The sequence below is a fragment of the Rhinatrema bivittatum genome, chromosome 1 (assembly GCF_901001135.1).
Source record: "Rhinatrema bivittatum chromosome 1, aRhiBiv1.1, whole genome shotgun sequence".
In the NCBI taxonomy this organism is placed as follows: Eukaryota; Metazoa; Chordata; class Amphibia; order Gymnophiona; family Rhinatrematidae; genus Rhinatrema; species Rhinatrema bivittatum.
The window spans coordinates 760,811,430-760,836,649 of record NC_042615.1 but is presented as its reverse complement, the minus strand read 5'-3'; the positions used below and the strand labels follow the sequence as shown (position 1 = coordinate 760,836,649).

At 42.7% G+C, this 25,220-nt stretch overlaps 1 protein-coding gene across 5 annotated transcripts in view; it reads right to left on the bottom strand.

Annotated features, from left to right (window-relative positions):
• MTMR12 (myotubularin related protein 12) overlaps positions 1-25,220 on the bottom strand; it is a 252,214-nt gene that overhangs the window by 10,820 nt on the left and 216,174 nt on the right. For 4 of the 5 annotated variants that reach the window (XM_029579298.1, XM_029579315.1, XM_029579323.1 and 1 more), the window contains 4 exons: positions 15,377-15,447; positions 9,386-9,558; positions 7,217-7,387; positions 817-978 (listed from right to left, as the gene is read on the bottom strand). In XM_029579298.1, the coding sequence (XP_029435158.1) occupies positions 817-978; positions 7,217-7,387; positions 9,386-9,558; positions 15,377-15,447 (577 nt within the window). The remainder of the gene's footprint in view (positions 1-816; positions 979-7,216; positions 7,388-9,385; positions 9,559-15,376; positions 15,448-25,220) is intronic. The other variant, XM_029579307.1, reaches the window with a different exon arrangement.

Genomic DNA, 25,220 nt, shown 5'->3' with positions numbered 1-25,220 from the left:
CAGTATTTTAGTTCTCTATTCCATTTATATTATGGAACGTCTTCAGGATTCAAAACCTTGTTTACATTCATTTAAATCAGTAAATAGATACTCATGGAATAACTAACTCAGGAGTGAAATTGACTACCCTGTGTGGAATTAAACTGAGGCCAACATTCAGCACCACTTAGCCAGATAAATTCAGACTTATCAGGCTAAATGGCACCGTTTCAATATTTGGACACTAGCTTAGCTGAATAAGTGCCAATATTCAGCCTTATCCAGCTAAGTTAGCCAGATAAGTAAGATCTGCTATTCAGCTGGTCTAAAGTTATCTGGATAAATGTATCCAGCTATTACATACAAATATATTCAGTAGCATGGCAGCACTGCTGAATATCTCGGCCAAGTTAGCCTGATAAGTTTATCTGACTAACTTGCTCAGCCAGAGAGTGGCCTAATATGGACCCCAGTAAGTCTAGAGCAGACGTACATTACTACTGGATTAGATGTCATGGAAATACTAATTGAACAGTTAATCCAGAGATGAATACCGGAGTAAGTAATCCAAAAGTAAAAGGTTAGTTTATGGAAAAAAAAATATTAATGGCCAGAAGTTATCTATTTCCTGAAGGGTTATTACTTGTATACAGTGCAAACTGGAACAGCCTGAAAGATTTATACAGTACACCGTTTTGCTCCTCAGTCCAGCCAGTTGCATAAACCTATCGGTCTTTACCTTTATTTATTTATTTTTAAAGAAGAGAAAACTAGGAGCCACAATTTGACAATTTTTCATTAAAGTACAAACATAACAGCTACAGCTTGATTTCTTACTTTGGGCCGTGTGGCTCTCCGTATAGTTTTGTCTTGTTTTGACTTTTCCGCATAAAGAGGATTCTTGAGCAAAGCCTGGGTCTTGGCTTCAAACTGCACCGACCAATCCCAAACTGAGTGAAAACTGAAAGGGGGGCTTTGTTTATCCGTGCTGTCTCCAGACTGCCAAAATAAGCACATATCTGGTTGGCTTGGGAGAAAAGCTGAACAAAACTATGCCTGTAGAAACTCTGACCAAGAGATTAAATCTCAGGTGTACAATGAATTTAGCTACTGTAACTTTTTTGTTAAAGAAAATTAGATATTTCAGTTGCACAAGAAGCTGAGAAACATTACTGTAACTATTGAAATTAAGTACTGCATTCACCTACATGAAGATCCATTTCCAGTGCCTGAGAAAAGGACTTTAATAATTCTGAACGATTTCACTTTCAAACAGTTATTGTAATATCTCTATGCAACAATTTCTTTCATTTTCTAATTAAGAATAAACACATTTTTTTCTCCATTAGATCTCAGGTTACTTTCATATGTTTCAGATGCCTTGTTTGACAAAATAAATATAGTCTGAACAGCAATGAAATAAAAGCAGCCAGCTTTGTGGCTCTTAGCTTCTTTACTATGCAGAGGCTTCTTAGAGCTGAACTATCAAATCTCTGGCTCCTGTATCCAGACTGAGCGCCACTGTGACTTTCATTGTGCAAGAGCTCATGCAGGTCTCACTGAAGAGTCATTCTATTTATGTGGCTTGATAAACTGGTTCATCATCCATATTTATTTATTTATTTATTTTCAGTTTTTCTATACCGGCATTCGCGAAGGATATCGCATCATGCCGGTTTACAATTAACAAGTGGTGAGGAAACACAAAGTAATAATAAATAGTAATAATAAACTTTAACAGGTATTACATAAAAGATTGCAGTTACAATAAAACAGGGGAATGACAACTTGGAAACGAGAAAGGGGCTAGTAGTTTAAAATAGGCAACAGGTTTGCTAATTAATGGTGAGGACTAAATTATAGCATTTGCAACGTCAATGAATTTCCCTATTGAGGAGAGGTAGTTACCGTATTTTTCGCTCCATAAGACGCACCTGACCATAAGACGCACCTAGGATTCAGAGGGGGAAAATTAAAAAAAAAAAAAAATTGTGCTAAACCGGCTCTGCGTCTGGGCGTCTTATGGAGCAAATTAGGGGAGTGCATAGTTTTTTTTTTTCTCCCCATTTTGTTTTCGGGTCTGGGGAGGGCCATTTCGGTCCACTCCCCAGATCAGAAAATTTTTCTTTCTGTGGGAACCCCCAAAACCCCCCCCCCCATCCCAACCCTTTAAATTAACAACCTCCACCCCCCTGACCCCCCCAAGACCTGCCGAATTAATTTCCTGCAACCCCCCACCCTCCTGACCCCCCCCAAGACCTGCCGAATTAATTTCCTGCAACCCCCCACCCTCCTGACCCCCCCAAGACCTGCCAAACGTCCCTGGTGGTCCAGCGGGGGTCCAGGAGCGGTCCGGGAACGATCTCCTGGGCGTGAGCCGTCGGCTGCCAGTAAACAAAATGGCGCCGACGGCCCTATGCCCTCACTATGTCACTGAGACCGACCAATAGCAGCGATCGGTCTCAGTGACATAGTGAGGGCATAGGGCCGTCGGCTGCCAGTAAACAAAATGGCGCCGACGGCCCTATGCCCTCACTATGTCACTGAGACCGACCAATAGCAGCGGTTGGTCTCAGTGACATAGTGAGGGCATAGGGCCGTCGGCGCCATTTTGTTTACTGGCAGCCGACGGCCCACGCCCAGGAGATCATTCCCGGACCCCCGCTGGACCACCAGGGACGTTTGGCAGGTCTTGGGGGGGTCAGGAGGGTGGGGGGTTGCAGGAAATTATTTTGTCAGGTCTTGGGGGGGGGGGGGGTTGTAGGAAATTAAGTCGACAGGTCTTGGGTGAGTCGGGGGGGGGGGGGTGTTTGTTAGATTTTTGTTTGGTTTTTTTTTTATATTCGCTCCATAAGACGCACATACATTTTCCCCCCACCTTTGGGGGAAAAAAAGTGCGTCTTATGGAGCGAAAAATACGGTAATTACCAAGTTAAGAAAATGTCTGAGCATAAGTTAGTGGTAAATGATGGTTCAGTTGGTGTCTGGAAAGGCTTTTATGAATAACCACGTTTTGAGTCTTTTCCTAAAAGTGGTAAGGCAGGGTTCCTGTCGCAAATCTGGTGGGATGGAGTTCCATAGTGTCGGTCCTGCAGTGGAGAAAGCCCCGTCTCTGGCGGTTATGTGCCGAGTGGTTTTGGAGTGTGGTACTTGTAGGGATTCTCTGAGTGACTCTCTGATGGGTCTGTAGGAAGTATATTTTCTGAAAGGAATTTGAAGGTTAAGCGGAGAGTATTGATGGATGGCTTTGTAGATAGTAGTTATGGATTTAAATAAAATTCTATACTGGATTGGCAGCCAATGAAGGTCTTTGAGAATTGGAGATATGTGGTCTCTTCTCCGAGTGTTTGTTAAAATTCTCGCTGCCGTGTTTTGTACCATCTGAAGGGGTTTGGTATGAGATGACGGGAGACCTAATAGAATGGAGTTGCAATAATCTAATTTAGAGAAGATTATTGATTGCAATACTGTTCTGAAGTCGTGAAAGTGGAAAAGTGGTTTTATTCTTTTTAGGACTTGGAGTTTGTAGAAGCAGTCCTTGGTAGTTTGATTAATAAATGATTTTAGGTTTAGCCTGTTATCAATAATAGCTCCCAGGTTTCTTACTTGTGAAATATGTAAGTTGTGTGGAAGATTTGTGTTGATGTTACTGTGTTCAGTAGAAATTAGAAGGAGTTCGCTTTTTGAAGAATTTAGTATTAGGTTAAGGCTGAACAGGAGTTCGTTGATTTTTAGAAGACAAGATTCCCAGAATTCAAGAGTTTTAGAGTAGGATTCTTTGATGGGGATGACGATCTGGACATCATCCGCGTACAAAAAGTGTTTAAGGTTTAGTTCGGTTAACAGTTGGCAGAGGGGGAGCAGGTAAATGTTAAAGAGCGTAGGTGAGAGTGAGGAGCCCTGCGGAACTCCCAGAGATGAAGGATAATACTGAGATTCTTTGTTGTGTATTTTGACTTTGTAGCCTCTGTTCCCCAGGAATGATTTGAACCAGGATAAAGCTGTCCCTGTTATTCCGATGTTCGCTAATTGAATTAGTAGGGTGGAGTGGTTAACCGTATCAAAGGCAGCTGAGAGGTCCAAGAGGATCAGTAGGTAGGCTTGACCTTTTATCAAGGCCCATGATAAGGTAGTCTGTTAGTGATATGAGTAGTGATTCAGTACTTAAAGATTTTCGGAAACCGTATTGGGTTGGGAACAGGATTTTGTGTTCTTCGAGGTAGTCTAAAGTCTGGCGTTAACTAATTTTTCCGTTACCTTGGCTAAGAAAGGGAGATTGGATATTGGACGGAAGTTGGTGAGATCTTTAGGATTTAATTCCTGGATAATTCCCAGAACACGAGGGATACATCAGGCTCCTCAGTGCCTCTGCTGCCAAAACTAAGGGAGGACCTCTCTTAGGACACTTGTCTGCTTTGAAATCAGAGAGAACCTGAAGGATATTAGGATTTCTGTTATATCCACGTGACCAAATGGTACCACCTCCTGGCTCAGGGGATCAGCAGTGAAAATACTTCAGAAAGTTCCAGAATTGCAGTTTCTACTTCGGTCCAGAGGTTCTTCTGGGTTCTCAGAGTCAGAGACAGCTTCCACATGGCAAAAGTATGAACCTTTGGAAACTCAAGCTTGGTCCCACAAATATGACATCTCCTTCACTGAAGCTCTTATCAGCCATAGTAAAGCCTGTCCCCAGTTCCAAGGTTTAGCTGTGTGGAAATTGTGATTATCTAACCCTTAAAACAAAGATGTGAATTGAAGCACCTACACCCCCTTTTCCTTTTTTCAGTGAAAAAAAAATTAAAATTTGCTTTATGATACAGCTTTTTTTTTTTTTTTTTAAAGGACAGTTTTGCAGCTGAAAAACAGCTTCACATGTCAAAACACAGGAAATTCCATAGCTCTGGGGTCTTACAGTTTGCAAACCCTAAATCCAAGATGGCATCCACTGGATCCTACCATCCAGTCCAGTTGCCAAGATGAAGGTTATAGAAAGCCGGCAAGTACGAATCCTTCCTTCATCACTAGTGCCAACAGTTTTAATGGGTATCAAGATAATGCTGCTGCTGAGTTTGCATGGCTGTTGTGTCATCATTTTCCCACCCTCTTCTCCTTGAGAGCCCAGACATAGCACACTGCAGACCTTTACCACTTCAGACAAGCAGTGAAAGCAGGACAGGAAGCTCCTTAAAGCAACTTCTGGTTTGAAGCTGCTGGTCTCAATTGCACTCCTTAAGCAGAAGTATTCATGGGCCAGTTAATGTGGCAAACTGAGGATCTTTCTTCCTGTTGAGATTTCTTAGAGAGCACCAAGACCTTTTTGTTTTCCCAGTAAGACCTCCTTTCCCTTGCAATCCTTGAACTGATGGGCAGGTGGCAGCCTAAATCCTGCTGTGCTCTGACGTTATTGGCAGCTAGGACTCAAGAGGTTAACTTGCTGTATACTCCAAAGTGAGTTGGAAAACATACTCCTCAGTGCCTACATGTAGGTGTAACATTGCAACATTCTGTACTGCAAGAAGCCAATGCCTTGGAATATTATTGTACAGTACCAGCTCTAGTGGGGACTAGGCCAGAACTCTCCAGAAGTTTTCAGCCTTGGCTGGCAGCACAGAGGAACCAGATCTGTGAGAAGACCCTTTACCAAGTTTTACATATCCTAGCAAGGACAGCTTTATCCTGAACCTCTTTAGGCACTTGCTGAATATAGTGAAACTTACCTAGATAGTGTTAATTGTATGAATCCTTATTTACCTGTCAGCTGTTTACAAGTTACATTTCTTTTCTGTTCATAGATGTTTATTTAACAACAAAGTAACATAGTAATGACGGCAGAAAACGACCAAAATAGTCCATCTAGTCTGCCCAGCAACCTTCCCAAGGTAGTAACTGCCACTCTGTGCAGGTTACCCCCACGTTTCTGTTAAGGGTAGTAACTGCCACTCCGTGCCAGTTAAGCTTTATTTATTCCTATCCTCTAGCCTTTAGGGATCTACAATGTTTATCTCATGCCCTTTTGAAATTCTTCACAGTTTTAGTCTTCACCACTTCCTCTGGAATATCATTCCAGGCATCCACCACCCTCTCAGTGAAGAAATATTTCCTGACATTGGTTCTAAGTCTTCCTCCCTGGAGTTTCAACTAAATTGTTTCCAATGGAAAAGGTTTGACGACGACCATGGATCATTAAAACCTTTCAAGTATCTGAAGGTCTGTATCATATCACCCCTGCTCCTCCTCTCCTCCAGGGTATACATATTCAGGTTCTTCAACCTCCTCATATAAGTCATTCGATGGAGACCCACCCACCCACCGTTTTGGTCGCCCTTCTCTGGACCGCCTCCATCCTGTCTCTGTCTCTTTTGAGATATGGTCTCCAGAACTGAATACAGTACTCCAGGTGTGGCCTCACCAAGGACCTGCACAAGGGGATTATCACTTCCCTTTTCTTACTCGATATTCCTCTCTATGCAGCCCAGCATTCTTCTGGCTTGGTTATTGCTGTGCCACTATCACTCCAAGATCTCTCTCCTGCTCCGTGCACATCAGCCCTTCACCCCCAACACATATAGTTCTTTCGGATTACCACACCCCAGATGCATGACTGCATTTCTTGGCATTGAATCCCAGCTGCCATATCTTTGACCACTCTTCCTTCTTTAAATCCTGTCTCATTCTTTGTACTCCTTCCGGCATGTCCACTCTAAAGTTTTTTGTTTGTTAGCTCTTTCTTTCTGACTGATTAATGATCCCAGTATTTTTTGTATATTTGGTCTGTAGGTGCATTTCTAGATATAATGTGACCCTGGGGTTTGTGGGGTCTCAATGTTCCTAGAAACCACCCTTGTGGGGCCAGGTAGTTGGCCAGAGACAAGTGGGAACCCAATTTGTGGGTAGCAGTTTGCCAATGTAAGGAACTTGTGCAGGTGGGACATGGGATGTGCTTGGCAAGTTTTTCCGAGTTTCCACAGAGGTAACCCCGAGTAGATGTTGGGAGTAGTGCTAAGGCATTACATGACACGTTTGCACTACTCTCGATAATAATCAAGCCTAATAATTACCTCCAACATTACAAAAAAGCAGGCTGGAAACATAGTATAAGAGCCCTACCCTGATAGTCCTTGTGTAGAAAAATAATATAACTATTTTCATCAGTTTCTCATTCTCCCAGTTTCATATCAGTCACTAACCATTTAAACTGAATCTGTAAATTCATGTCCTCTGGAGCAAAATCTCTTACCAGGTGCTGAGTATCTTTATGACAAGGTGAATTGAAAAAGAAAGTGCTAAAAATGGGTATGTAGAGGCTGTCGGACAAAACAGTCAAGTAGGTTTCTGTGAATTGAAAAGCTACAGGATACTGTTGGACCAGCTGCCAAACACAATCCAGGAACAGCAGGAAAACTGGTGCCTAAATAGAGAAGGAGGGAAGGAAAATTAGGGATTTAAAAAAAATTTCCAAACAATCTCCTAAGTACAAAGAATGCGGATCATTTTCAGCAATCCTGATAGCAAGGTGTCATGTCGAAGAGCAGTTTAATAAGAGGGCAAGAATGCTTCTAAGCATTTTGTACTATGAAAGGTTTTGAAAGAAAGACATGAATGCAGTTTTCTTAATCACCATATTTGATCTTCCTTTTACTTGCTTCTCTCTCTTACTTAAATGTGTATTACAATAGTTAAATCGCTGTATATATGAAAGCCAGAAAGCTAAATCCTACTATAAGTTTCGGTTTTAACTGAGCACCAGGTTTCTATTTGATTAGAGACCCTGGTAAGTAGCTAGACAAGTCCCTAGAGTCCCAGATTCGTGCCTGCACTACCCGGACTCCTTCTGCTATTCTTACTGAAATGCCCAGAGAAACTTATATATATGTAAATGAACAGCACTTCTGCAAATGCTGGAAAAGAGATGATGCAAAGGAAGCTGAAAACTGCCATCCCTCTTCCCCCTTGGCAACAATAAAGTTATTCATAGAAATGTTGCAGTTTTCCCGATCTGAAGATATGCTAACCCTAAGCAAGGGACAGCGAAGGGAACCTGGAACTTTACCTCTTTATTTTTGCCAACACAAAAAATGTGCTAATAATGTGCTATTAATCAATAGGGAATAGCCACTGCTTGTTGCCAGCATTAGTGCCATGGGATCAATTTAATGTTTGGGTTCTTGCCAGGTACTTGTGACTTGGATTGGCCACTATTGGAGACAGGATACTGGGCTTGATGGACCCTTGGTCTGACCCAGTACGGCATGTTCTTATGTTCTTTTGTTCTTATGATTTGTGGATATCTTTTTTCCAATAAAATGCTTGTATTCAAACTGTGTTAAGACTGAATTACCATCATCATCGCAGTTACAGCAGGTCTCCTTCCATGCTATCTGGAATGGATGCCTTTTTACACTGTTTTCTCTCAATACCCTGGTGTTGTTTAACAGGAACAGAAATTGTGTGTGTGTACCTGAAGGTTGCTGCCTTCATGGAGGAAATTTTCCAAATCCCTGTCTAGGTGCAAAGTTCATGGATCCATTGTACCTGCAGACCTTGTATCTAGCTTTTAAAGGGAAAGCTGAAAACCGCTATAGGTACAAAGCACTCGTAGACTCTGCAGCTGCTGTTTGTAGGGATAAAATTTCTAAGGAAACTAATATGCATATATTTGAAAATACAATGTAGATGCATTGTTTTCCAGTCCTATGTAAAACACAGCCCCAGGAGTGCCTCTTCTAAATGTGGCTACAAATGAGAACGCTATAGAATGCTCTACATACTTTTAGCTGAACTGAGCGAGCGGAATTTTCAGAAGGCCCATGTAGCAAGGAAAATTGCTTTGAAAATGGTTCCCTATAAAAGTTTTGCCTTTTACAGCAGGGATTCCCAAATCTGTCCTGGTGACTCCACAGCGGGTCACATTTTCAGGATATCCACAAAGAGATCAATGAGGTCTCTAATGCATGCAAATTTATCTCATGCGCTGCAAGACATTCTTGACACCCTGATAAGCTAAGTTGATTTGGAGGTTATGAGAACACAACTGAGAATCCCCATTTTACAGTGTTGTGCAAACTGATGTCTTGTCCTGTGTCATGTTTAGTCTTTGTGCCTTAGCACAGTCTGCCACTAGGTTATGACCTACATAAGAATATATTAACTACAAACCATCAAGGGAACTCCCTGATGTGTGGTGACTATGTCCGAGGTAACCATTATCTCATTATCTAGCTACTGTCTTTATTCTCCAAAACTTTTATTAATATTTCTTTTTTTCTATTTTCTTTATCATGTGCTGCTCATCTAGACTATGACATATTCTCTCCCTGACAGTCTACTCGACCCTCTTACAGCATTCTTGCTTCTTTTTGTGAATACTTATCGATTTATGTAAGTGTGAATATGGCAATAAATGTACCTCCTCCTTGTCATTTTGGCGTAGATGGTTGCAGCGATCTAAGAAAGCATGCCCTCCCATCACCCACTCCTTCTGAATCAGACTCTGAAATCCAAGCTTTGTTCTGCATTGAGGATCCATCATCACCTGTACCAGGCTCGAAATCACACAGCAAAGATCCCAGGTGCTCTCTTCTGGGATAGGAAAGAAAGGTTTAAGTGGTTAAAAAAAAAAAAGCATCCAACAATCATACTAAGAAGGTAAAAATTTTCACTCCCTGACACAAAAATGTTCTGCTCATTTAGAATTTATTTTTTATGATTTAGCATCTTGGGATCAAAAATCCTTTAAAGCTAACCAACAACTATGTAAAAGAATCCCATGTCTTACAGCCTAAAACTCATGTGTCTTGGGCACCTATTATGAACTGCACATATAACACATAACTGTTGTTAAATCAGTAGTGGGACCATGTATGTTAACCAGGTCAAGATCACAGGGAAACGAGACAGGAAAAGGGACAACAAGGTGTGTAGATTCAATGCAATGATTGAAGGATGGTATCGAGCCTCTTTCTATGATGTGTATCTCTTTAGAGCTTCCAAGAGGTGCATGTGAGGCTTTTCAATGGTTTCGCTCACTGTCTCCACAACTCCACAGGTTTCATCCCTGTGGAAATCTGATCCAACTCTCACTGCCATATGATATAGGGCTACAATGCAGATGTGCTATTGGCCTGCATTTTCTACCACCAGGATTGTTTCCCTGATTGGGTTCCATTTTTAAATAGCAGTGAAAGAGCCAGAACAACTTTTAGTTCTACTAAATTTTGCTGCTCTATTGTATAGCACTCAAAAAAAAAGTAGCACTCTGGGCCCTGCTATGTGCAGGGACCTGGGTTTGATTCCCGGCTTAGGTCTTCTGCTCCCCAGAAGAATCAGGACTGAAGATTTTGCAGAGGCAGGACTCACTGCCTCTGGGGGTGAGGCAGTTCGCCATTGCACAATGAAAACACCTAGTGGCAGGATTTAAGGCCACTACTGCAGGGTTCCAGAAGGATTCCTTGTACATGGTTTCTGGCCCAGGACTGGGCTCGGAGAGTTGAGAGAGAATATAAAATAGGGGAAAAAAATCCCCAGATTGTTGAGAATGAAGGCTTAGGGCCAGATTTTAAAAGCCCTGCGTGCGTAAATCCAGCTGGTTTTACGCGCGCAGGGGGGTTACGCACACAGAGCCTATTTTGCATAGGCCCAGTGACGCGCGCAAGCCCTGGGGCTTGAAAAAAAGGAGTGGGGCGTGGGCGGTCCGGGGCGGGGGTATGGCCAGTATTTACTGAAGAGGATTTGGGAATATACCAGTTATGGAGAAGGTTTTCATGGGTAAAGATTCAGATGGACTGAACCAAATCACGGTGAACCTAGAAGATGAGGTAGGCCTGACTGACAAACTGAAGAGTAGTAAATCACCTGAACCGGATGGTATATACCCCAGGGGTCCTGAAGGAACTAAAAAATGAAATTTCAGATCTATTAGTTAAAATTTGTAATCTATCATTAAAATCATCCATTGTACCTGAAGACTGGAGGGTTGCTAATGTAACCCCAATATTTAAAAAGGGCTCCAGGGGCGAGCCGGGAAACTATAGACCAGTTAGCCTGGCTTCAGTGCCAGTTAAAATAGTGGAAAGTGTTCTAAAGATCAAAATCACAGAACATATAGAAGATATGGTTTAATGGAACAAAGTCAGAATGGCTTTACCCAAGGTAAGTCTTGCCTCACAAATCTGCTTCACTTTTTTGAAGGGGTTAATAACATGTAGATAAAGGTGAACCAGTAGATGTAGTGTATTTGGATTTTCAGAAGGCATTTGACAAAGTTCCTCATGAGAGGCTTCTAAGAAAAGTAAAAATTCATGGGATAGGTGGCAATGTCCTTTCGCGGATTACAAACTGGTTAAAAAACAGGAAACAGAGTAGGATTAAATGTTCAATTTTCTCAATGGAGGGGGATGGGCAGAGGAGTGCCTCAGGGTTCTGTATTGGGACCTGAGCGTTTCAATATATTTATAAATGATCTGGAAAGGAATACAACAAGTGAGAATCAAATTTGCAGATGATGCAAAATTATTCAGAATAGTTAAATCACAAGCAGATTGTGAAATTGCAGGAGGACTTTGTGAGACTGAAAAACTGGGCATCCAAATGGCAGATGAAATTTAATGTGGATAAGTGCAAGGTGATGCATATAGGGAAAAATAACCCATGTTGTAGTTATATGATGTTACGATCCATATTAGGAGCAATCACCCAGGAAAGAGATCTAGGCGTCATAGTGGATAATACATTGAAATTGGAGGCTCAGTGTGCTGCGGCAGTCAAAAAAGCAAACAGAATGTGAGGAATTATTAGGAAGGGAATGATGAATAAAACGGAAAATGTCATAATGCCTCTGTATCACTCCATGGTGAGACCGCACCTTGAATACTGTGTTCAACTCTGATCGCCACATCTCAAAAAAGATATAATTGTGATGGAGAAAGTACAGAGAAGGGCGACCAAAATGATAAAGGGGATGGAACAGCTCCCCTATGAGGAAAGACTAAAGAGGTTAGGGCTGTTCAGCTTGGAGTAGAGACAGCTGAGGGGGGATATGATAGAGGTCTTTAAGATCATGAGAGGTCTAGAACGGGTAAATGTGAATCAGTTATTTACTCTTTTGGGTAATAGAAGGACAAGGGGGCACTCCATGAAGTTAGTATGTGGCACATTTAAAACAAATCCGAGAAAGTTCTTTTTCACTCAACTCTGGAATTTGTTGCCAGGGTATGTGGTTAGTGCAGTTAGGGTAGCTGTGTTTAAAAAAAGGTTTGGATAAGTTCTTGGAGGAGAAATCTATTACCTGCTATTAATCAAGTTGACTTAGAAAATAGCCACTGCTATTACTAGCAATGGTAACATGGAATAGACTTGTTTTTGGGTACTTGCCAGGTTCTTATGGCCTGGATTGGCCACTGTTGGAAACAGGATGCTGGGCTTGATGGAACCCTGGTCTGATCCATTATGGCAATTTCTTATGTTCTTAAGTCAGACTAGTTTGGTGGCGGTGAAGAAATAAAGATAATTACAGCACAATGAGATTGCAATGATCAGACTCGTAGGACTAGCCAAGGCTGTTGAAATGCTAAAAAAGTATATTAAAGATCAGCATTAAGGTTCATTTCTGCCTTCTGGGCTCAATTTACATGAAATCAAGTAATTCTCTCAGCCAGCTATTAACATTGTCCATGCAGTGCTGAAAAAATGACAGGTCCAAACAATTCCCTAGTCAGAGTAGTCTTAAATCCACACCCTTGTTCAGGGACGGATTGCAGACAGATGCCAGCCTGGGGAATTTTTTTCAAAACCAACCCATAAGGTATTTGTAACCAACTAATGTGCGTTGTGTAGTAGTTTTTTCAATACCTCCCAAAAGCACACCGAGCTAATAGTTGAGAGGTACATAATGTAATTCAGAGTCTGACAAAATTGAGACAAAAAAAAATCTCTAACTTAAATTTTTATGAAAAAAGTTAAATTTAAGTAGAACACATCCTAGACCAGGGGTGAACAAACTGACCTGCAATCCCTCATCTGTCCATGCAATCAGTTGGTCATCCCACAAATTTGGTTACAAACCTGATACATCCTCAATTCCTGGTCTGGTGTTAAAGTCTTTTTCCAACCAATCAGCTTTAGAACCAGTTGCCAAGTAATGAGAAAACCACACTGCTAGCCAGTGACTCAGGTATACACACACACACAAACATTTGCTGTTGGGCTACTTCTCTTGTGCTCATTTAGTGAGTGCCTCCCTGCCCCAGCTCTGAGGCAGCCAGCTGCCCATCTAAGAGTTCAGCCAGTCACCTTAGACCAGTGTTTCTCAACTAGTGTGTTGGGACACACCAGTGTGTCACCAAGGGGTAGAAGGTGTCTCACCACAAATTTGACAAAGCAAGCCTATGTTATCTATAACAGCCACATGTGCTTGCTGCTTGAGGAGAGTGCAGAGTTAGGAGCTGGTACTTCAAATTCCCCATCACCGCTCCCTGTTACTGCTTTTCCCTCACCCCTGGCAATCACTGCCACCACCAATCCAAGCCAGAAATGTTTAGGCATGCTCTCCCTGCCCCCACCCTCCCATGGTTCCCCCAGCTTCTTGGAGTTTCAGTTTTTCCTCTATAAGTTTATTTTAATTTATGGTCTTTTATTCTGTATTAGACAAGGGTCAGTCTGCATTCTGCATATCTGACAGATGTGAGGGATTCTGTTAACTAGGATGTAGATTCTGTGTAGGGATCTATAGCAGTCTGGCTTGCTTTGTTTTTTCCAATAAGTGTACTGTGTTCTATATTTGCAGTCTTGCTTTTTCATGGGTTGCTGTTCAGGTCCTGTATGTTAGTGCTCTTATGGTATGACTGGTATGCTATATAATTTCTAAATGTCTTTGTAGCTGGTTTTCATGTTATTTCACAAAGTGTCTAGCAGGGAAAGGATTTTGAAGTAATATTACTGAAAGGATACCATATTTTGAATATATGTTTTTTTTATGGTGAGTTGAAAGGGGAAATTTCCTAACTCTGCTCTCTATAAACTCCAGAAGAGGTCACAACTTCCTGAGGGTAACAGTGAAATGCATGAGAGTTTGTCTATCGAAAAACTGTGTGCTGCATATGCATATCAGACCCAGATTTCTCACTGATGCAGTAAGCAAAGATTACAATTTGTGAAAAAAATAAAATGTAATATTATTTTACAAGCATTTATTGAAATTAAATAATTTTTTTCCTCTTTTGCATCATTTTCAACAATAAAATACCTAGGAATTTTTTTTTTTTAGTATAGCTGTTAAATGTAGTGCGCAATGTGCCACACATATGTGCATCATCTGTCAGGTGTGTCATGATGGAAAAAAGGTTGAGAACTTCTGCCTTAGACAGAAATCTCACTAACACTACACACAGGTATCTCCTTCTGATTCACTCCCTCCCCCTTTCTATGACAGTAGCTTACCTCCACTTCTCAGGGCCTTTCCCACTCCAGCACATTATCACTGACTGTGTGCTACAGTCTGCTACTTTTATGATTCCCTAAGTTCTACTTTGCCTGGAGAAGGAGTGATCCATACTACCTGCTTCCTACAGTGCTAAAGAAAAAGAAAATAGGCTATATGCATTACTGCTGCAGCAGAGTCTGACCCACAACAACACTGCTCCAGATGGAACTCTGCTTTCCCATGTGGAGTCAGGGCTGGTGCAAGGGAATTAGGCACCTAGGCAAACCATACAAGCTTGCATCCCCAGCCCTAACCTTCAAACACAATTAAAAATTATGCATTTATAATAAGATTTTACATGAAAAAGGACATTCGAAATATAGTCTTCTGAAATAAAAATATAACATGCACACTATATTTACATGCACTGCTGTGGTGCCAATCATAAAACCCTGCAAAAAGTAAGACAATTGGAACTCATATGATATTAGGCCTATTGTAAATCCAATATAAGGAGGAGCAGTCCACGCAACCAAAGATACAAAGCACAAAGGAGATGCGTGAAGTAATGAAAAATGTCCACCAAAAACATTCGAAATAGATTTTAAATAAGTAAATCATTTTTATTCAAGAGCTTCAAAGTAATACTCAAAGAGAGTGAATGCTATTGTGTGTCCACCGACACGGACCCATGTGTCGCCTGAAGGCTGCAATGGGAGGGACAGGGAGGCAAACAGCTCAAACTGGTACAAAACTTTCAAGCAGGTTACTGTCCCCCTGTCCCTCCCTACCCAAGATTAAAAAAGTGTCAGTGAAATAGACAAGATTTGAACCTTGCTCTCATTGCTCGTGGTCCATTCCTCCCCCACACTCCCCCATACTCCCTCTCAGGTCTACTTTAAATTTCTTTAAAACCAAATCATGGTGCTTTTGGGTATTTCAACATTAATTATCTCCATAGCATGCAGGAAAGTGTCTCACCTTTAAGGACAACATTGGTACTCTCTGTTTCTAGGTATTCAGTGACTTCAATTGCCTTCTTCAAGCACTGTCTAGTTGTGCAAAACAGGAAAACAATCATATGTAGATTAATCGTTATGGGAGGATACAATAAAAAGATACCATCAAAAATCTTCATGCAATAAAGGGTATTGTTGGAAAGAGCTTAACATAGCCCAATCTGCCAAAGTAGAGCAAACCTTATCTACAGGCTTCATCATACTTATTATTATTCAGTGCTTTTTCACAAGATTAATCCCTCTCATTCCACTCTCTGCTGGAGGGGATATGGCACAAGAGGATATTTTCTTAATATGTGGTTGACATGCCCGAGGGTTCAAGACTTGAGTTAATGTGTTTGAGGTGATTTCTCGAACTTCAGGGAAGGAACTTAGCACGTGCACAGATTTGGTCTTGTTAAAGGTTGCTGGGACTCTGTCTCAGTTCTCGGTAAATCCAAAATTTTCTTGGCCGTTGGCAGACCACATTGAGAGGCTGTCACTTTTTTCAGGGTTCTCTCAAAAAATACAAATATTTGGGGGAAGTTCTGGGCGCATTGGTTTAGCTCCCCTTAACATTGTCCTTCTACTATCTAAGAACATAAGAATATGCCATACTATGTCAGACCAAGGGTCCATCAAGCCCAGCATCCTGTTTTCAACAGAGGCCAATCCAGGCCATAAGAACCTGGCAAGTACCCCAAAACTAAGTCTATTCCATGTTACCATTGCTAATGGCAGTGGCTATTCTCTAGGTGAATTTAATAGCAGGTAATGGACTTCTCCAAGAACTTATCCAATCCTTTTTTAAACACAGCTATACTAACTGCACTAACCACATCCTCTGGCAGCAAATTCCAGAGTCCAATTGTGCATTGAGTAAAAAAAGAACTTTCTCCGATTAGTTTTAAATGTGCCCCATGCTAACTTCATGGAGTGCCCCCTAGTCTTTCTATTATCGGAAAGAGTAAATAACCTATTCACATCTACCCGTTCTAGACCTCTCATGATTTTAAACATCTCTATCATATCCCCCCTCAGCCATCTCTTCTCCAAGCTGAAAAGTCCTAACCTCTTTAGTCTTTCCTCATAGGGGAGCTGTTCCATTCCCCTTATCATTTTGGTAGCCCTTCTCTGTACCTTCTCCATCGCAATTATATTTTTTTGAGATGCGATTCTTTGTATATTTGTAACATTTCTCAGCAATCCTGCTGCTCACTGCTGTGGGGGGGGGGGGGGGGAAGAGATGTCGATATACTCTTCCTCTGTTTAGAGCACCCGTACTGTAAGGTCTATCCCTAAGCTCCAATTCCAGTTCTAGATTATAATATACTTGCTCATCTATGTCATTTATGTTGTACTTTGTTCATTGACAATGACAGTGTTCCAGTGGATATTTGTGGCAATGATTCTGTAACAGTTTACTTTGTTATTAAAATAAAAAATTATCAAAAAAAATCTTGGTGCAAAGATAGATATACTAATTGTGATTGATCATGTGCATCATTACATGAGGTTCTAAGCAGGTCATCTTCCACAACTCATTAAAAAAAATACAAGAATGACTTAGAGACTGTGAAAGCGAAGCACAAGTTAAAAGAAAGTTTACCTGTAACATGTATTCTCCAAGGATAGCAGGATGTTAGTCCTCACACATGAGTGATATCATCCGATAGAGCCCGGAATGGAAAACTTTTGTCAAAGTTTCTAGAAACTTTGACTGGCACACTGAGCATGCCCAGCATGCCGCTAACCACGCATCCACATGGGGTCCCTCTTCAGTCTTATAAACAGAGTTCGTGAAAAAATAAAACAAACAGAGAAAACCAAACTCTGTGGGGTGGTGGACGGGTTTCGTGAGGACTAACATCCTGCTGTTCTTGGAGAACACCTGTTACATGTAAGCAACTCTGCTTTCTGCAAGTACAAGCAGAATGGTAGTCCCACATGGGTGATTAAGTAGCTCCAGGCCTCTCCAAACATGTACAGCAGAGAACCGGTGCCAATGTGCACAACAACTAGAGCTGCAACAACCACAGGAGCAGGCCTGCACCCAAGGATGGGGCCCACAGAGGGAGAGTTGGGTTTTCATGGCTGGAAGAGGTTACGGAGGATGGACTCTCTGAAACAACTGTCCTGCTGGCCATCCTTCTCCAGGCAGTAATGTGAGGTGAAAATGAGGAGGGAACTCCAGGTCGCAGCTCTGCAAATCTCGTGATTGCAAACTGCACGCAAGTGAGCCACTGAGACTGACATGGCCCACATGGAGGAGCTTTGACGTGACCGTCAAGCTGCAAGCCCGCCTGTGCATAGCAGAAAGCAATGTAGTCCACTAGCCAATGCGATAGGATCTGTTTAAAGACAGCGACTGCTAATCTGTTTCTGTCAAAGGAGACAAAAAGCTGAGTGGAGATGCAGTGAGGCGCTGTCTGTTCCAAGTAAAAGTCAAGTGCCCTCTTGCAATCCAGTGTGTATAGAGCACACTCACCCTGGGTAAGCGTGAGGCCTTGGGAAAAAGGAAGGCAACGCAATAGACTGGTTGAGATGAAACTCTGACATCACCTTGTCATGAAAAAACTTTGTATAAGGTGGGTACAACACGAATGCTTGCAGTTCACCGACCCTGCGAGCTGATGTGACTGAGACTAAGAAGATAACATTCCAGGAAAGGGACTCCAGATCTCAAGAACGCAATAGCTCAAACGGAGATTTCATGAGTTGCGAGAGGACTACAATGAGATCCCAGGAGAACGCCAGAGGGCAAGTGGGGTGCTTCAGTTGTAATAAGCCCCTCATGAATCGTCCCTTGAGTGGATGGGAAGAAGTCGCAGTACCATCCATACCTTGATGGTATGCCCCAATGGCACCGAGGTGAACCCTCACTTGTGGTCTGCAGACCAGATTCTGAGAGGGGCAATAGGCAATTTAAGAGTGCAGGAGGGGAGCAAGAGAAAAGATCCAGACCTCGTCCCTTGCACCAAGATTTATTTATTTATTTAGCACTTTTATATACCGATTTTCCAGTAACAGAATTACTAATCAAGTCGGTTTACATTCTAAACAATAAACATGACAAGAAGATGTCTTACAATAAACAGGTAGATTGAACTTGGATAAAAATAAATGGGGTTAACAACATAAAGTAACAGATATGGGGGCCTAATGTAGGCTGGAGTTACGAACGGGTGTTGGGCATAAGGCTAGGTTTTTAATATTGCTCTCTGGGGGTTACCAATGAAAGGGATCATAAGTTGGAATACACATAAACGCTGAAGTTAGGAGAATGCTTGGTTGAATAACCAGGTCTTGAGTCTTTTTTTTAAATACATTAGGGCATTGCACTAGTCTGAGGTCTGATGGGAGAGAGTTCCAAAGTTTGGGACCGGCAGTGGAGAAAGCTCTTTTACTTAATGCTGTCTTCATCGGTGGGACCTGTAGGTTGTTTCTGTATGCTTGTCTCACTGGTCTGGTTGAGGTGTGAGGTTGAAGAGGGATCTTGAGCTCGAGTGGGGCGATGTTATGTATTGCCTTGTGGATTGATGAGAGTGCTTTGAAAAGTATTCTGAATTTGATAGGAAGCCAGTGTAGATTTTTCAAGATGGGTGTTATATGGTCTCTTTTGTTTGTCTTGGTTAGAATCCTTGCTGTTGCGTTCTACAACATCTGTAGAGGTTTTGTGGAGTTAGCAGGGAGGCCAAGTAGTAGTGAATTGCAGTAGTCTATTTTACTGAGAATGATTGCTTGTAAAACTGATCGGAAATCTTGAAAATGGAGGAGGGGTCTCAATCTTTTTAAGACTTGTAGTTTGAAAAAATCCATCCTTTATGATGTTGTTGATGAAAGATCTGTAATTCATTTGGTTATCTAGTATAACTCCCAGGTTTCTGACTTGTGGGGATAGGATTAATTGTGAGACCAGGTTGGTGATAGGTTGTGGGTGGTTTCCATCTTGGGAAATGAGAAGGTACTCTGTCTTGTTTTGATTAAGAATCAGATTGAGGCTTGTCAGCAGGTTATTGATGGCATGTTGGCATGATTTCCAGAAGTCCAGAGTTTTCTGAAGTGAATCCGTAATAGGAATCAGAATCTGAACATCGTCAGCGGATAAGTGGATAAGATTTAGCTTGCGGAGGAGCTGGCAGAGTGGGAGCAGGTATATGTTGAATAAGGTTGGAGAAAGTGAAGAGCCTTGTGGGACTCCCAGGTTGCAGTTGACTGGTTGAGATTCCTCCCTGTTGATCTTGACCTTATAATGCCTGTTCTGAAGGAAAGATTTGAACCAAGCGAGGGCGACGTCTCTGATGCCAATGTCTGACAGACGCTCAACCAGAGTATTATGGTTGACCGTGTCAAATGCTGCTGTTAGGTCAAGGAGGATGAGTAGACAAGGTTGTCTTTTTTCAAGGTTCAGTAGGATGGAGTCCGTTAATGAGATTAGAAGAGTTTCTGTGCTTCGAGATTGGCGGAAGCCGAATTGCGAAGGGGAAAGAATGTTGTTGTTGCTCAAGTATTCTGTCAGTTGTTTATTTGCAATTCGGGGTAGATTTGCTATTGTTTATTTGCGATGAGGGGTAGATTTGCTATTGGCCGAAAATTGGCCGGGTTATCTGGAGAGAGATTTGGTTTTTTTAGGAGTGGTTTTATGATTGCCATTTTGAGAGGGTCGGGAACTAGCCCTTGAGATAAGGAGCAGTTGATGATTTGGGCGATAGGTTTGGAGATGGTTTTAGAGCAGGTGATGAGGAGGTTAGTTGGGATGGTGTCCTGAGGATGAGAAGAAGGTTTAAGTTTTTTTAGTATGTTTTCGATCTCTAAGGATGAGGTCAGCTCAAATTCCCCAAGGCTTGCCTTTTGTGGTGGAATGGCAGCTAGAGGTGTTGAAGGCGTAGTATCTTTGTTTTTCTTGGCTTGAGTTAATAGGTTCGGGATCTTGTTTTTGAAATAGGTCGCAAGTTCCTCTGCTTTGCTTGCAGCTTTATCATCTGGTATAGACGTCGAGGGGGGTTTGGTGAGGGACGAAACCAAGGAAAAAAGCGCCTTGGGGTCAAAGTGGAAAAGATGAGAACCTTTTCCACTTTAGATTATAAGAATTTCTGCTGGAAAGTTTTCTGGACTCCAGAATAACATGTAACACCCCTTCCGAAAGGCCAAGGGCCCACACAGTCAACGTCCAAGCCGTGAGAGCCAGGGCTTGCAGGTTGGGGTGGCAGAGCCTACTCTGGTCCTGGGTGAATAGGTCTGGAACCATCCCCAATCAGATTGGGGGACGTGAGGCCAGGTCCCAAAGGGTCGGAAACCAGACCTGACAGAGCCAGAAGGGGGTGATCAGGATCATGGAACCCTGATCCTGCTACAACTTCTGGAGCGTGGATGCGTGGTTAGCAGCTTGCTGAGCATGCTCAGTGTTCTGGTCAAAGTTTCTAGAAACGTTGACAAAAGTTTTCCGTTCCGGGCTCCATCGGATGATATCAACCATGTGTGAGGACTACCATCCTGCTTGTCCTTGGAGAAAAGATGACGACCTCAGGAGAAAAACAGAAAAGAGCAGCAAATAGTGGATGAAGTGGGAGATCAAAAGAGAAACAAGAATGATCAAGGAAGCTAAAGTTTGGTTCACTGCTGCTCAGCAACAAGGCAAGAATAGACTGAATCTAAAAAATGTTAGAGACAGGATGGAGGAGGGCCAGAGAAGGGTGACCAAAATGATGTGGGGTCTGTATCAGAAGATTTATGAGGAGAGGCTGAAGAATCTAAATATGTATACCCTAGAAGAGAGGAGGTGCAGGGAAGATATGATATAGACTTTCAGATATCTGAAAGGATGCACACCATCCTCGAACCTTTTCCGTTGGAAAGCAAACGAGAACTAGGGGGTCATGAAATGAAACTCCAGGAAGGATGACAGAACTAATATCAGGAAATATTTCTTCATGGAATGGGTGACAGATGCCTGGAATGCCTTTCCGGAAGAGGTGATAAAGATGAAAACAATAAACAAATTCAAAAAGGCATGAGATAAACACTGTGGATCCGTAAAGGCTAGAGGTGGAATTGAAGGATCAGGTGCAGGGGGGTAACCTCAGAGCAGCAGCTACTTCCCCTAAAGAAGGCATGAAGATTACTACCCTTAACCAATTAGCTTTCATGATTTTGATGCAACTGCAACATTGCTGTTCACTTCGATGGTGGAGAGGTGGGGGAAGGGGAATAAGATTCAGATGACAGCCAATGCTGGGCCCTGACTTTTACGGTCCAGGGTACAACACAGACATTAGGGAAAAAGTGCAGGACTGCTTTTATAGTCAAGTCCAAAAGCAAAGCACATTCAATCAGCCTTTTCTGAATTACCAAGAAGGCTGCTCACCCTGTAAAAAATGTTGTTAGCAGTAATTTTGTTATTAGTTTGACAATGCTTGGTTTTAACTGTTAATATTATTACCCTTAATGTAAGGCATGGAGGTAACCTGTATGGAGCAGCAGTTACTATACCCTTAACAGAAATGTGGGGGTAACCTGCACTGAATGGCAATTACTACCATAACAAACTTGCTGAGCATATTGGATGGACCATTTGGTCCTTTTCTGCCATTGTTACTATGTTACACACAGATGACTGGATTAAAATTAATAGTGCTTTTCACATTTCTGAACTGTGCTACAAAGGACATAAGAATATAAGAACATAAGGCATGCCATACTGGGTCAGACCAAGGGTCCATCAAGCCCAATATCCTGTTTCCAAAAGTGGCCAAAACAGGTCACAAGTACTTGGCAGAATCCCAAGGGACAAATAGATTCTAAGCTGCTTATCCCAAGAATAAGGAGAGGATTTCTGCAACTCTCCCTTAATAATTATTAATAGACGTTTCCTCTAGGAACTTGTCCAAAACCTTTTTTTAAACACAGCTGTACTAACTTCTTTCACCACATCCTCTGGTAATGAATTCCAGAGCTTAAATATGTGTTGAGTAAAAAATATTTTTTCTTATTAGTTTTAAATGTATTACCCAGTAACTTCATTGTGTCCCCCCTAATCTTTGTACTTTTTGAAAGAGTAAACAGCTGATTAAGGTTTAATTGTTCCCTCCACTCATTATTTTATAGACCTGTATCATATAGCTCCTCAGCCATCTCTTCTCCAAACTGAAGAGTCCTAACCTCTTTAGCTTTTCTTCATAGGGGAATTGTTCAACCCCCTTTATCATCTTAGTTGTTCTTTTTTGTGCCTTTTCTAATTCTGCTATATCTTTCTTGAGATGTGGTGACCAGAACTGAACACAATATTCAAGATGAGGTCATACCATGGAGCAATAGAAAGGATTTATGATATTCTGTTTTATTATCCATTTCTTTCCTAATAATCCCTAGCATTCTATTTACTTTCCTGGCTGCTGCTGCACACTGAGCAGAAGATTTCAATGTATTTTCAATGAAGAAACCTAGATCCTTTTCCTGAGTGGTGACTCCTATGTGGAACCTGGCATTTTAAGGCTATAATTTTGTTTTCTCTTCCCTAAGTGCATCACGTTGCATTTGTCTACATTAAATTTAATTTGCCATTTGCATGCCCAGTCTCACAGTTTTCCAATGTCCTCTTGCAATTTCTCACAATCCGCTTGTGATTTGACAACTTTGAACAATTTTGTGTCATCGGCAAAATTTGATCACCTAACTTGTTGTTCCCCTTTCAAGGTCATTTATAAATATATTAAAAAGCATTAGTCCCAGAACAGATCCCTGGGGCACTCCACTATTCACTTTTTTTTTTCCATTGGGAAAAACAGCACAGTTGCTTACCTGTAACAGGTGTTCTCCTAGGACAGCAGGATGTTAGTCCTCACAGATGGGCGACATCATCAGATGGAGCCCAGCCCCGGAATACTTTTGTCAAAGTTTCTAGAACTTTTACTGGCACACTGAGCATGCCCAGCATGCCACTATCCGCATGTCCACACACGGTCCCATTTCAGACTCGTAAAGCAGAGTTGCTTACCTGTAACAGGTATTCTCCCAGGACAGCAGGATGTTAGTCCTCACATATGGTGACATCATCAGGATGGAGCCCTATCACGGAACACTTTTGTCAAAGTTTCTAGAACTTTGACTGGCACACTGAGCATGCCCAGCATGCCACCAACCCTGCAGACACCAGGGGTCCCCCCTTCAGTCTCGTTTGTAGCAAAAGTACGAGCGAAAAATAAAGTAAGAAAACATAAACGAACCCAACTCTGCAGGTTGGTAGGCGGGTTTCGTGAGGACTAACATCCTGATGTCCTGGGAGAACACCTGTTACAGGTAAGCAACTCTGCTTTCTCCCAGGAGAAGCAGGATGGTAGTCCTCACATACGGGTGAATAGCAAGCTACAGGCTGTCTCGTAAGAATTCGGCCAAGCAGCACCCAACGTGTGCAACAGGCACAACAACTGGGGTGCTGTTGGCAACAATGAGTCAGCCTGGAATTCACAGTGGGTCGTGGTAGGATGAGTTGGGTTGCTGCTCTGAGAATACGTTGTTAAGGATAAACAGGTCAAAGACAGAGTACTGTCGTTCGGCCTAGTGTATGTAATAGAAAGTTGCGAAGGGTGGAGAAAACACGTCGCAGTCTTAAAATTGTTTGAAATCGGTAATAATCGAAGAGAGTTACTGACTAACATGGTTCTGACGAAGTGCCTCCCACTCATCTTTGATGTGGGAGATTTGCATTGCTGATTGTGGAAGGCGATGCATTGTGCAGAGTAAATTAAACTAGGTGGTATATCCACTTCAACTCTAGGATTGATTTTTGTTAAGGGCAAAAGTTTAGCGGATTACTGGTGGACTGCGTAGTGTGCACTTAGTGCAAGTGCAGGCCTATAGTCCAAGATATGTAGAAGTCGAGCCCACGAGTGAGTGCTAGACTTGGAAGAATATGGATAGATTTTCATGGGAATCAGTTATATTCTAAGGAAGAAATGTAGGCGAGTGCAAAGAATAACCAGGTCATGGAGTAATGCTAGGTAGGATGAGTAGGCATTCAGGGGTAGATTTTAAAAGAAGCGCGATCAGCCTACTTTTGCTTGCGCATCAGACTCAAGCAAAAGTACGCTGGATTTTACTAGATACGCGCGTAGTCGCGCGTATCTACTAAAATCCTGGATCGGCGCGCGCAAGGCTATCGATTTTGTATAGCCTGCGCGCGCCGAGCCGCGCTGCCTCCCCCCGTTCCCTCCAAGGCCGCTCCGAAATCGGAGCGGCCTCGGAGGGAACTTTCCTTTGCCCTCCCCTCACCTTACCCTCCCTTCCCCTACCTAACCCCCCCCCCCCGCCCTGTCTACCACCCCCCCCTTACCTTTGTCGGGGGATTTACGCCTCCCGGAGGGAGACGTAAATCCCCGCGCGCCAGCGGGCCTGCTGCGCGCCGGGCCGCGACCTGGGGGCGGGTACGGAGGGCGCGGCCACGCCCCCGGGCCGTAGCCACGCCCCGTACCCGCCCCCAAAACGCTGTCGACACGCCCCCCGCAACGCCGCGCGCTCCGGCCCCGCCCCCCGACACGCCCCCCTCCGAGAACCCCGGGACGTACGCGAGTCCCGGGGCTCTGCGCGCGCCGGGAGGCCTATGTAAAATAGGCTTCCCGGCGCGCAGGGCCCTGCTCGCGTAAATCCGCCCGGTTTTGGGCGGATTTACGCGAGCAGGGCTCTGAAAATCCGCCCCTCAGGGCCTGAACTCACCGATTCTGCGAAAACAAAATGTGAAGGTCACAAGGAGCAAATAAAGTTTCCATAGGTTAACTTAGTTCGCAGGAGCATAGTGGAAGCAGGATATACTATACCATGATCGGTGGCTGTAG